A 13809-nucleotide genomic window follows, 5' to 3' on the forward strand; every position below is an offset into this window, starting at 1 on the left:
TGCTCTTGCAGTCATTTTTACAGGACGACCACGCCTAGGGAGAGTAGCAACAGTGCTAAACTTTCTCCATTTGTAGACAGTCTGTCTTACTGTGGACACATGAACATCAAGGCGTTTGGAGATACTTTTGTAACCCTTTCCAGCTTCATGCAAGTCAAAAATTCTTGATCGTAGGTCTTCTGAGAGCTCTTTTCTGCGAGGCATGGTTCACATCAGACAGTGCTTCTTGAAACCAGTAAACCCATAACAAGTGTGTGTTTTTAACGGGCAGGACAGTTGTCAGCAACACATCCAATATCATCACACTGATTGGAGTCAAGGTTGGCTCCCTCCTGGCTCCAATTAGCTCTTGGAGACGTCATTAGGCTAGGGGCTCACATACTTTTTCCTCCCTGCTCTGTGAATGTTTACATGTTATGTTCAATTAAACCATGACAACATGTAATGTTTGTGTATTATTATTTTCAGCAGACTGTGTTTTTCTATTGTTGTGACTTAGATGACATTCAGAGCACATTTTATGACCAATTCATGCAAAACTCCGCGTTATCCCAAGGGGTTCACATACTTTTTCTTGCAACTGTATGTTCAAAGAGTCCTCTTCAAGGGAGATGGACAGTTCAGAAATGTGAAAAATAATAAAAAATAATAAAATAAAGTAAAATAAATGGTTGCTGTACCAGTGATCTTAAGCAAGGGCCACCTATATTTATACAAATAGACCTGACTTGACTGCCTAGTGCAGCAAGCGTTGAAAGTGATGAGGATGATGAAAAAATAACTTTGCGATCTATGCTTGCATTTATGATCTTTACTGCATCTCTCTTTCACTCACGTGATCCCCATTACACTCAGTATGCATTGTCCTGTGTACAACCCCCCTTTTTTTCCCCACACAGAGCAGAGAGATTGGAGAGGAAGGAATACAAGAGAGTGAAGAAGCATACAATGGGGAATACACATCAAAAGGAATGCTTTAGTGTTGGTAGCCATGAGTGTGCTAAGCAAACAGCCAGTATATTTCCCATTATGTGGCTTCTTATTTTCTTGTTTAATCTCTTACGTATCACTTTAACCAGCAATGGGATAGAAGAAAATGATATAGGTTTTAGGCCTGCAAGCCTTAGAGTTGATTCTGTATAGACTGGACAAGACTATGAGTGGTACATCGGAATGTATAAGTGGTTATACTAGACGTTAAAGACCACGGTTAGGGAAGAGAGGTTGGTAGAGTAAAAAATGTAGAAGGGTTCGGTAGACATCTGTTCTAGTTTTGATATATATGAGACGAAGTCACTTCCTACAAAGATAATATAATAAGACTCTATATCTGGAATCATGTTGTTTCTTCCTGTTTTTTTCTACTTTGATTCTAAATACTCTGAGTCTAGTAAACTAGTAATTTCCGAATATTCTATTAAAAACATGCAAAAATTGGGAATAAAAGAAAAAAATATTTCTTTAAATAGAATCTTTAGGAAAAAAGACCAAAAAATGAAACAACCAATATAATAAGACCCTTTTAAATATACGGGGCAATTATATCTAGAATACTGTATTCAGTTCTGGTCACTGCATCTCAAAGCTATACAATAAAGTTGGGAAATGTGCAGAAAAATAATTAGGGGCTACCCTACCCTAAAAGAAACTAGAATATTTGGGCCATTTTAGTTTACAACAAAGGCTGATAAGAGGATAATCTAATAGAAGTTTATGAAATTGCATAGCATAGAAAATATGGATAGGAAAGCTTTATCTCTTACTATATTAAACTTGAAGTTATCCAATAAAATTTAAGACTGTTAAATTTGATAATTGTTTTACAAAGTGGAAACTACAGACTTTATTGCCATCAAAAATGGTGATAGTCAACAATTTATATTGTTAAACAGAAATGGACAGATCAATGAAGGATAGCTAATAGTCTTGTTTTTCTGTATATTAATTGTTAAGTTACATGGAAGTATAATTTTTATACCACTTCTCAATAAGTTTGTTGGATTTTACAAAACGAATGGCTATTCAGAGGCCTCAAGGTTCTTGATAACTTCTCTTTAATTTATTAGGATCCTGTTGCTATTAAATAGAGTTACAATTCTAGCCTTTACAATTTTAGCTTGTTCATCTATTCAGGCTACCTCTATATTTTTACCTGTCAAGTAAGCAAAGCTAATTACAAAGAAAATGAATAGGCCTTCTGAATTTCTAGGAGGTAAGACACAATAGCAATTATAAAATCAATAACCTCTTATTTGAATTTAGCTCTCATAATTCTTCAAATCTGACTATAGGCTATCTTGAAATCAAATCTATCATTGCCATAAACCCTGACTGTATTACAGCACAGAGTTTTACCACAGAGTAGATTTATATCTCCCAAGAAAATTGGCTTCTCTTTGTAGAAAGATTTATTTCTAAACACACACACACACACACACACACAGAGAGAGAGAGAGAGAGAGAGAGAGAGAGAGAGAACAAAAGTGAAAGAGACAGGAGATAAGAATCTCATTTGGCAGAAGTAATATTGCCAGTAGAAAATAAAGAAATGCTACTACATGAATTTCCTTCACTATTATTGCAATTGGAGAAATACAGGTAGTTCTGGAGTTACAACAGCAATTGGAACTGCAATTTCCATCACTAAGCAATGTGGTCATATAGCATGTCACATGACTACATTGTTTAGCAATATCAATCTCTACAGTCCCTGTTGCTGTTAAGTGAGGATTGAGTTGTTAAGCAAGCACATCCTCACAAATCCCACCATCTTCCAACAACAAAGTCAGTGGGGAAGCCGGCAGGAAGTTGCAAGTCCCAGGTGGATTGCATGCAGGCTGGCAGGTGGGTAAGTGGCTGCTGAGTGGGACAAGAGGCCAGGGTGAGGGAGGGAGGGTGCGGAGGCATGCTGCGAGTATAGCAAGGCTTGGGGAGGGTGTGCGGATAGTGGGGGAGGTGCATGTGGAATGGATTTGGGGTGACTGCTGCCAGTAGGTGTGAGTCTGCAGACGGCTGGGAAGACATGGCATGAGTGCTTTGAGGCTTGAGGAGATCCGTGAAAAGCTGGGGAGGTATGGCACAAGTGTAGGAAGGGTTGGCGTAGCTGCTGTCAGGTGGGAGAAAGTGTGTGGTGGTGCATAAGTAGCTGAGGAGGCATGATGCAAATGCAGTGAGGCTCTGGGAGGATATGTGAGTGTCCAGGGAGGTGTAATACAAGCACAAGGCTTGGGAAGGGTGCATGGGTAGCAAGGGAGGCACAAGCATGGCAGAGCTTGAAGTGGTTCCTGCTGGGTAGGGGAGGGTGTATGAGGCTGCACGAATGGCTGGGGGGGTGCAGTGCAAGCGCATCTCTTAGCTATGTAAATGATTGTTGTTTTTCTCAGCAGTTATGTATTTTATTTTTTGTAGGATCCCTGGTGGCACAGTGGTTAGAATGCAGTATTGCAAGCTAACTCTGCCCACAATCTGGAGTTCAATCCTGACCGGCTCAAGGTTGACTCAGCCTTCCATCTTTCCGAGGTCGGTTAAAATGAGGACTCAGATTGTTGGGGGAAATATGCTGACTTTGTAAACTGCTTAGAGAGAACTGTAAAGCTCTATGAAGCAATATATAAGTCTAAATCCTATTGCTATTTCTATATGTATTTTTTACTGTAATCATTGTCCAATGAGTGTCATTGCTGAGATGGGTGGCTATATAAATTGATTAAATAAATAAATTTAAATATATGGTGACCCTAAGAAAAAATAGATTTTCAGCTTGAAGAAAAAATGGGACGCCATCTCAGCCACAGGTTGCAAAATTCTTTACAACACTTTAGCAAGAACTTAAAACCTCCCCAAATCTGGCATGACTGTAATTTAAAAATTCAATTTGTCCATGTATGAACTCCTAATTTTTTCACCCTTCTCAAAGAGCAAATAATTACTTATTCCACTTCTGAGAAAAATGTTTTTAGGAGTTTCCTGGCTTTATAGAATGGATGGAGCATCTGTAATCTTCTAGCATAGCCATGGGAAAAAATGGAAGGCTATGGAAGACTCACCATAAACATTTGAAAATCACCACAGAAGCCAAGGTTTGCAATGTGGTACCCATGGGTCTTATGACACATGTATTCTTCCCAGTAGCATCCACAGACAATCCCCTTCCCCTAACTACATGACAAAGTTGTTTCAAATGTTAATGTTAAACACGATTTTCTAAAATATTATAGTTTTTGAGATATAAACTAATAATAAATCAGTTATAAATACCAATAACAATAATAAAGGCCTATCTTCAGAGAAATAAAAGTGTATAATTTTATGATTAATACAGGTTGTCCTCGACTTATGGCCCCAACTGAGCCCAAAATTTATGTTGCTAAGTGAGACATTTGTTAAGTGTGTTTTGCCCCATTTTACGACCTTCCTTGCCACAGTTGTTAAGTAAATCACTGCAGTTTTTCAGTTAGTAACACGGTTGTTAAGTGAATCTGGCTTCCCCATTGATTTTGCTGGTTACAAAAGGGATCACATGACCCTGGTACACTGCAACTGTCATAAATACAAGTCAATTGCCAAGCATCTGAATTTTGATCACGTGATCATGGGGATGCTGTAACGGTAAGTGTGAAAAACGGTCATAAGTCACTTTTTCCAATGCTGTTGTAACTTTGGTCACTAAATGAACTGCTGTAAGTCGAGGACTAGCTATACAGAACTTACAGGCACTATTTTAGTAATATCTGATAACCTTTAAAGGAGAATATTTGTAGTTCAGGGTTGAAATGAGGGATCCTTGGTGCTCTCTGAATGCACTGTGCACTTATGATGTTATCTAATTTGAGTAATGAAATGTCTGCAAGACAACAACCAAGCTCAGAAAGCACAAAGGATTCCTCATCTGGTAACCTCTACTAACACTAACACACTGAGACTGGACACTCTGGAAAAAAGTACCGATATAATTTTGACATCAAATATCATCACATATTTCTCAAAATCTCCTTTTGCCCCCTTAGGTTTCACTGCATTCTTGAAGTTCAAAATTGTCGGTCAGGAGGTAGAATTACTCTATAGGCTAAGGGAACCATTTATCTAAGCTAAGGATTTGGATCTATAGCTCAGCTACACTGAAAGAAATCAATATCCCTTCTTTTATCCCTGCTCATTCTAAATCTATAGAGTTGAATTTTTTCCCCTTAAATAATAAATGTTGGATATAATACAAACTTTTCAGGCTGGTTCTCTGAATTCTTATTTCTACTGGGAGACAAATCAGGACCCTGTGATCTGTCTTACTGAGTTTCATCAACTCCTTCATTAAAAGTTATCTTGTTGAAATCAGAACCTCAAATATTTCTGCCTGATGGGGTTCTTTCTCATTGCAAGGCTTCTAGATTAGAATGGATTGTTTTATGAGTTTTCTTTGTCTATAAAACAGGGGTAGTCAATCAACAGCCTACCACCAGCACTCTGAGAAAACAGCACTGAAATTTGGTAGCTGAATTTTGGCTTTCTGAAGTAATTTGGAAGGTCAGGAACCTAAGTTGTGGTCCCTGATCCCTTAACGGATCATCCTGATGTCCTGATCTATCTTTTTGAATACTGAAGTTAAATTTTATCTTCTTTCCTCTCGTAATTTCTGTAACAGCAGCCACAATAATGCAGTTGAGATTTCGTGATCAATGAATATATATTTATTCTGGATTTTTTAGTCACTTGAGTTATTATCTTGTTGTCTTAATAGTAAAGTTCTTACCTTGTCTAATTTATCTACAGTGGAGCAAATGGTCCGGAATTTGGTATCTGGAACCCCACAGACTGCAAACATCCCATCAAGGATACGACGGTCATTGACCTAGAAGGAAATTGAGATGTTTTCAAGCAACATTTCCCAATAGATTTTGATTCTATTGGTAATATTCCTGGACTATTTGTAGTTTGGACCTTAGACCATTGGTTTACAGTCATTCCAGTCCTTCTCACTGGACCATATACTAGGGTTAGGGTTACTGGATGTTTAATCTATTTTTATTTCTAGTCTTCGAAAATGTTGAGCTTTCTGGAAAATCTAATACTACTTATTTGTATGCTTTTTAATTACAGTGGATATAAAAGGTCTATAACCCTCTGTTAAAATTCCAGGATTTTGAGATGTGAAAAAATTAACCCAAATTAAATCACTTCAGAATTTTTCCCACCTTTAATATAACCTACAAGCTGTACAATTCAATTGAAAAACAAACTGAAATCTTTTAATGGGAAAAACAATAAAATTGTTGGCACAGTGGTTAGAATGTAATACTGCAGGCTAACTCTGCTCATATTGTCAGGAGTTCGATTCCTGGTTCCTGACCGGCTCAAGGTTGACTTAGCCTTCCATCCTTCCAAGGTTGGTAAAATGAGGACCCAGATTGTTGGGGACAATGTGTTGACTCTGTAAACCGCTTAGAGAGGGCTGTAAAGCACTGTGAAGTTGTATATAGGTCTAAGTGCTATTGCTATAAAAATGTGGTTGCATAAGTGTACATACCCTTAAACTAATACTCTATTGAAGCACCTTTTGATTTTATGGCAGCATTCAGTCTTTTGGGGCAGGAGCCTATCAGCGTGACACATCTTGCCTTAGGAATGTTTGCCTACTCCTCCTTGCACAAGCGCTCCAAATCTGTCAGATTGTGAGAGCATCTCCTGTGCACAGGTCTCTTCAGATCACCCTACAGAGCTTCAATTGGATTCAGATTCAAGCTCTGGCTGGGCCATTCTAAAACTTTTGATATTTTTTGTTGATTTGGAAGTATTGTTCCAATTTTAGTATGCTGAAGCAAGCACTATGATTTGGAGGTACAGTATCTTTTGGGTCACTGTTATTTTGAAAGGTGAATTTCCTCTTCATCTTTAGTATTTCAGCAGAGGCCTAAAGATTTTGTGCAAAATTGATGTTTAGAACTGTTCATAATTCCCTCCATCTTGACTAAAGCCCCAATTCCACTGAAGAAAGGCAGCCTCAAAGTACAATGCTGCCACCACGCTTCACTGTGGATATAGTGTTACTTTTGGCAATGCAATGTTTTTGCATCAAATATACTGCTTGGAATTATGATGAAAAAAATTCAACCTACGTTTTCCCACATGCTCTTTTCAGACGTGATATAGGTTTTTGCAAAATGTAGCAGACTTGGATGTTTTTCTTTGTAAGAAAAGGTTTCTGTCAGACATAGGAAGAATACAAGAGATTATCGTTATATGTAGTACACAACCAGTACTTATCAGAAATTCCTGTAGCTCCTTTAATGTTACTGTAGACTCTTGGCAGTATCCCAGACCAATTTTTTTCTTGTTTTTTCCTCAATTTTGGAGGATCATCTAGTTCTTGGTAATGTCAATGTTGTGCCATATTTTCTCCACTTGTTGATGACTGTCTTCAGTATGTCCCATAGTATATCCAATGGCTTGGATATTTTTTTGTACTGTTCTCCTGACTGATACTTTCCAACAATGAGATCCCTTTGATGCTTCATAAGGTCTTTGCAAATTGTGGGATTTGCTGCAAGAGGCATCTGAGTAAAGATCAGAAAAATCCTACTAGAACAACTGAACTTTACATGGGCTTGATCAGAGTCACATTAAGTGATGGAAGGTGTGTACCGGCTATTTAAGATCAGTTTGAATGCGGTTGTTTAATTCTGAACATATCCACATCCCTACTTAAGATGGTGTGCACACTTATGCAACCATGTTATTGTAAGTTTTATTTTTATTTCCCCCCTTTAAAAAATTCAGCGTGTTTCTCAATTGAATTGTATAGCTTATATGCTGCATTAAAGATGGAAAAATCTCTGAAGTGATTTATCTTGGGCTGATTTGTTTACATCCCCAAAACCTGGCATTTTAATAGGGTTGGTTAGACTTTTTATATCCAGTGTAGATTCACCCAGGAACTCAAAATAATATCTGTAACACTCCTTTTTCAAAATTTACTTACAACAACTATGTGCGGTAGATTGGATTGAGACATGGAACTGGTTCCAAATCATCCAGTACTGTAGCTTCTGTGGCTGAAGTTGTGCTTGAATTAAGATCCTTTCAGAACTTCTTTTACTTTTTGGAGCATCAAAATGAAGGGCTGGGATATCAGTATTTATAAGTAAGCAGCAATAGTTTAATGTGGACAATTCTGCTGCCAAATACATACAGATTTAAAAATATGTCTCAATGATTAAAGTATACCACTTGTTGCCAGAAATGAAAGAGCAAATACAAATGCCAATTGATTATAATCATTCTAATGCTAAAACCAGTATAACTGCGAGAAAAAAGTGGATTCTGACCCAGGTCTTGTACTCACCTTGATGAGAAAGTCTCCTATTTGTAGGGCACATAGAATCTCATGCACAATTTTCAGACACTCTGCATCAGGAATCATGATGTCATAATGGCCAGCAATGTCAAAATCCTGAGTTACAAATTGCAGATAAGAAAATTGCTGAAGTATAAGCTATCCAGCAGTGAATCAGACGTTGGTGCTGCATTGTTTGGTATATAGAAGCTATCTTTCCAAGTCTTGCTATCAGAAAAGCAGAAACCTCTAGGATCTGACATACATCACACACTGATGCAACTAGGAATTGTTTGAGGCTAAGCCTTCTACATCTTCCAGTAATGCAAATTATTACTGGAGGGCTCTCTCCTTTCATTTTTCAGAGAAATAAATAAATCCCAGAGTAGCTTACAAGAATGGGGTTTCTTTAGGCATCTGTCTCTCTCTAATTCCTCCCATCCATAATCATAGGGAAGAGTCTGAAAAATGACCATAAAGGGATGGGAATGGGTAAACATTCTCTGATGATTGCCAAATGGACTTACAGCATTCATGGGGGAAGGAAAAACAAGGAAGCAATGGCTTCCCAGCCTCCTCGGCAATGTCTGGAAGAAGTCAGAAAAATGGTTACTCCGCAACTGGCAGATTAACCATTTATGGGAAGAAGTAATGGAAATGACTGCCTTTATCATGATAAGTAAAATCTTAAATTACTTAAAATCTGGCAAACAAGGAAAAAGTGCAAAATGTAAATAAAGGAATTAAGATTAAGACAGCATTATGAATATAAAGGCTAAATGTAAACTGAATAGTTTTATGGAACACAAACTGCTGAAAATGACTTTGTGTTAAACCTGTATTTATATAGTACCATTACTACACATAATAATGCATATAATAGTGTAAAAAGTCACATCAGTTGGAAAAATACCCATATCCAACATACCCATATCCAGATTCTGATTATTCATATACTTCCTTAGTTAATTTTAAGCGTTTATATCAAGAAAACACCAACATTTTTTCATCATAGTCACCTCTCTTACTATCACATAATTAGATAAATGTACACACAGTGTGATCTTACATGAGAAACTCCCAGATGCCTTTATACAATTTTGGGGGGGGAGAGACTATAATTTGCAATAGTACAATAAAACTTTAGAATAAGACATACAGGTAGTCCTAAATGTAGAATCAGAATTGGCACCAGAACTTTTGTTGCAAAGGAAGGCAATTGTTATGAGTTCTGCTCGATTTTATTGCCTTTTTGCAATGGTTGTTATGTGAATCACTGCAGTTAAATGAACCATGTTGTTGTTAATAGAATCCAGTTTCCCCCACTGACGTTGCTCATTGGAGGTCTGCTGTGAAGCGAGCAAATGATCATGTGACCCTGGGGTGCTGCAAACTTTAGAAATACATGCCAATTGCCAAGCATCCAATTTGTGTTCATGTGAATATGGGGATGCTGCGAAAGATGTAATTGTTAGGAGCAGTCATAAATAACTTTTTTTTATTCCTGTTGTAAGTTTGAATGGTCGCTAAACAAATGGTTGTAAATCAAGGACTACCCTGTATCTGGTTATTATATAAAGACATCTATATACTGCATTGTATTACTATCACTTATTCTGAGAAAATTATACTCAAGAGGCCTTTTCTAATGTCACTGGGTGAAGAATAAACATTCTTGCAGCAAGTATGAGAAATTCATGGCTCTGTGGGCAAACCTAACCTCCTCCCTTCAAGACTTGCTTACATTTTCCAGAGTGAGTGTGTTCAAGCAGAGTATGCGCGTATGTTTAGGTTAAGGCACCCATTACAACTTTAAAAACAGATTGCAATCTCCCAAAGAGAGGGCCCATTTTTTTCATTTACAAAAGCACTTTAAGAGGTAAAATGGCTGCTTATTCCGCTGCAAATTCAAATAAAAGTCATGAAAAAGGGAAGAAAACGTAAGCATCATTCATAAACACCTAGGGTATTATCTTTCTGGCCTCTGTCAGGAAAAAGTTCAGCTATTAAGCTGGATAATTATAAATATCTCAATCACATTAGCATTACCAGGTAAGCAATTTATCTCTTCCTTTTAAATTAAGATACGCCTACCACCTTAACATACATATATGGATACATGTAATTATGATAACGGATATACGACATATAGAGCATAGAATCAGAAATGTAAATGCTACTGAAAAATTACCATGTATCTGAAATTAGAAAGAACTGAAATCTGTATTAAATACCCAAAGTGCTGCATCTACAAGAACAATATCGGTCTCTTTGTTGTAGAATGATCTGCTCTCAGTATAAATGTACATTGCACATGGCTATACTCCCACAAAAGGCTAAAAAGTTCCATGGAAATTGATAAGATAAAAGGAGAAACAATGTTGTTATCCCTGGGTTTGTTGCAGAACTCTCCAAATATATGATCACATAAACTAAGGAGGCAAAAATTGTTGCAACATTAGGAAATGCTACCCACATTTGTATGCAATACCATGGAGCTATGGATCCCACTGTGGAGAAAGCCAATTAGTCATGTATATAATCTAATGGTAGCTCGCATGTACTTACACACTGATAGAACTCCCTGTAACGTCCCTTCGTCATGGCTGGGTTATCCCGCCTGTAGACTTTAGCAATTTGGTAACGCTTAATGTTGGTGATTTTGTTCATAGCCAAATAACGAGCAAACGGCACCTGGACAAAGAAGGCTCAGGAGAACACTTGAAATCTTAAGGCAAACCTCTTCCTTTCTGTGACTATTTAGAATGGGGGGGGGAGAACCTAAAAACCTTTACAGGTATTCCTCAATGTACAATCATTCACTGAGTGACAATTCAAAGTTACAACGGCACTGAAAAAAGTGACTTATGACTGGTTTTCACACGACCTTTGCAACATCCGCATGGTCACGTGATCAAAATTTGGGCGCTTGGCAACTGGCATATACTTATGACAGTTGCATGTCCCAGGGTCACATGATCACCATTTGTAACCTTCCCAACTGGCTTCTGACAAGCAAAGTTAATGGGGGAAGCCAGGTTCACTTAATGACTGCATGATTCACTTAACATCTGCAGTTATTTGTTTAACTCTGGCAAAAAAGTTGTAAAATGGGGCAAAAATAATAAGTGCTTTGCATAGCAACAGATGTTTGGGGCTCAATTGTAGTCATGTCGAGAACTACCTGTACTGCTAAATAACCTCTCTCAAGCAGAAACGATTAAAAATCCTAAAAGGAAGATACCCCATCCCTGAGACTTTTGCATAATTCAAAGGCATAATCATTATTATTTAAACTGATATGCTACCCAACTCCCAGCAGTTTACAAATGATTTAATGATTTACAAAAGATTTAAAACATGAAAAATAAGGCAATAAAAACAACAACAACACCAACACCAACAAAAGAGTAGAGATGGCAGAATAACAAACTGGGTTTAAAGTCCACAAAGAGCCAGGTCCTCAGAACTACTGAAACACTAGCAGAAAAGGAAAAAATGCATGAGGAGCAAAATGGGAAATCAGGACTGAAGTAAGAAGCTGTAACCCTACGAACTTTCCTCAATTTTTGGATATAACTCGTATCTCACCAATGCAAGAGAGGTATCTTGTTCTTAAGTACCTTTCTAGAGATGTGCTATTATGTTCCTCCTAAGGAGCTTGAAATATGGCTTCAAGTAGGTACCATGTTATTTAGCAAACTTCTTGGAAAGATCTAAGTCTCTCCACTGTAGAGGGCTCAGCCATTTCTCTTAAAGACTCCAGAAGAAAATATCATTATGGTCTTCCCTCCTTCTTTTTGGTTTGCCACTTCAGTCTTTACTTCTCTGTTCAGAAGTAAATCTCACTAAAGTTGTTTTCAATATTCTACAATGGAACATGCTCTCATATAAGTGGATATATATCTGCCTACATGTAATTAAGCAACTTCATAGTTTTCTGTAAAAGCAGGCTGTGAAAATAATCCTCAGAAATGGAATACTTTAGCAATGGATCCCAAGATTTTTTGTAACTTATATATTCTTCCTTCTTTCCTCATCTCTAGTTGAAAACTTATTTAACCAACAAGTTAAACTATCAAAATAATGTTTCCATATACCGTCTATGGACTGAGCTTGAATAGTTCTGATCACAGAATATGGAAGGTAAATTCAAAATGCCTTCTTGCCATTTTATATTTATGCCAGGAATACCAGGCCTTAGGATACAGTCAAATCATAGCGAAGCGATAGCAGCTCTCCTCCTTGGTCTTTCAAATCATAGATGAGCTTTGAGTCTTCTCCATATTTCCCTGTTAAGGTTTCCTAAAAAGAAAAGAATAGGAAAGAAGACAGGAAGAAAAAAAAAGGACAGATAAAAGCAACAGTAAATCATGTTGTTACAAGAGACCAATACAAGTTCCAGTCACAATGTGCTTATAAAGGTCACAATTACTTGGACAACTGAATAAAAATAATAACACTGAATAATTTATATTCCTTTCTTCTATTTCATATAATAGCAGCTTAAACAAAACAAAAACCCACAAAACAAAAACCAGTAAAATTAATCAGTTGTTATATAAATGTCAAAGTAATGAATAGAAGTGATATAAATAGGAAAGGAAGAGCAATGCGGGGGGAGGGGGGTGTTCCATCAGGTATAAAGATCAGATTTTAAACCAATTTATCTTTTTGCTTTACTTCTTTGTGCAAAATGTTTAAAGCGAATGCATGGCAGATTTAACTGAAATGATGTTTCAGAGCCATGGCAATACCACAGAAAGAGGCACTTGTACATGGCTTTTTTCTTGTATGGGTAGGAGGAAAGTGGTACTTTTAATGGACAATGAACACAGAAAACAATCAGGAAAATCTGACTTGACTAAAGAATTCTTCGTAACTTGATACCTTGTTTTTACACAAACATTCTCCAATTCTGACAGTGTTACGTACATATAAAAAGGGACATGGACATTTAACAGAACTGTTCTCAGAGAAAGAAAATAAATTACTACATCTACCTATCGCAAGAAATTAAAATAAAACAATACAACAACACATCTACGTCAAGGTTTTGCACAGTCCTATGGGCTGTAAAGGTATTTCACACCTTTAGCCACAAGAAAAGAGTTAAGATCACTTAAAAATAATGAAGAGATGGGCAAGAATTTTCCTAGAGCCACAAGGGCAAATTTTCTGAGGCTAGGACCTCTCGTGAATTCCATACACCAAAAAGCTACAGCAGAACGTACACTTTTTAAAATGGGCTCTAGAGAAAGTTAATTTATATTTATTTAGGGTTAGATTGTTAGATAGAAGGCCTGTAGCAGTCTTACATCTGGTAATAAAATTCAGGAACAGTGGCATACATTCACACAATTGCCCTCAAAAATGTTAAGAAAAGGAAAAGATGGATGTATTTTAATTCCTGCCCTGTTTAGCTTCTACAATAATTCTATGGTAGAAACTTTAGATAGCCCAGATTTTAATGTTCCCAAAAC

The 13809-nt window shown here is 37.1% G+C and overlaps 1 protein-coding gene across 1 annotated transcript in view; it reads right to left on the reverse strand.

The window, feature by feature from the left end:
* The window catches only part of HARS (histidyl-tRNA synthetase), a gene marked incomplete in the record, with an annotated part of 38570 nt that overhangs the window by 13481 nt on the left and 11280 nt on the right, over nt 1–13809 (reverse strand). The window contains 4 exon segments of the mRNA XM_015811602.1: nt 5747–5845; nt 8336–8443; nt 10895–11020; nt 12536–12631. Of these exon segments, the coding sequence (XP_015667088.1) occupies nt 5747–5845; nt 8336–8443; nt 10895–11020; nt 12536–12631 (429 nt within the window).

This window comes from Protobothrops mucrosquamatus, unplaced genomic scaffold (genome assembly GCF_001527695.2).
Source record: "Protobothrops mucrosquamatus isolate PMUCROS unplaced genomic scaffold, P.Mucros_1.0 scaffold45, whole genome shotgun sequence".
NCBI lineage: Eukaryota > Metazoa > Chordata > Lepidosauria > Squamata > Viperidae > Protobothrops > Protobothrops mucrosquamatus.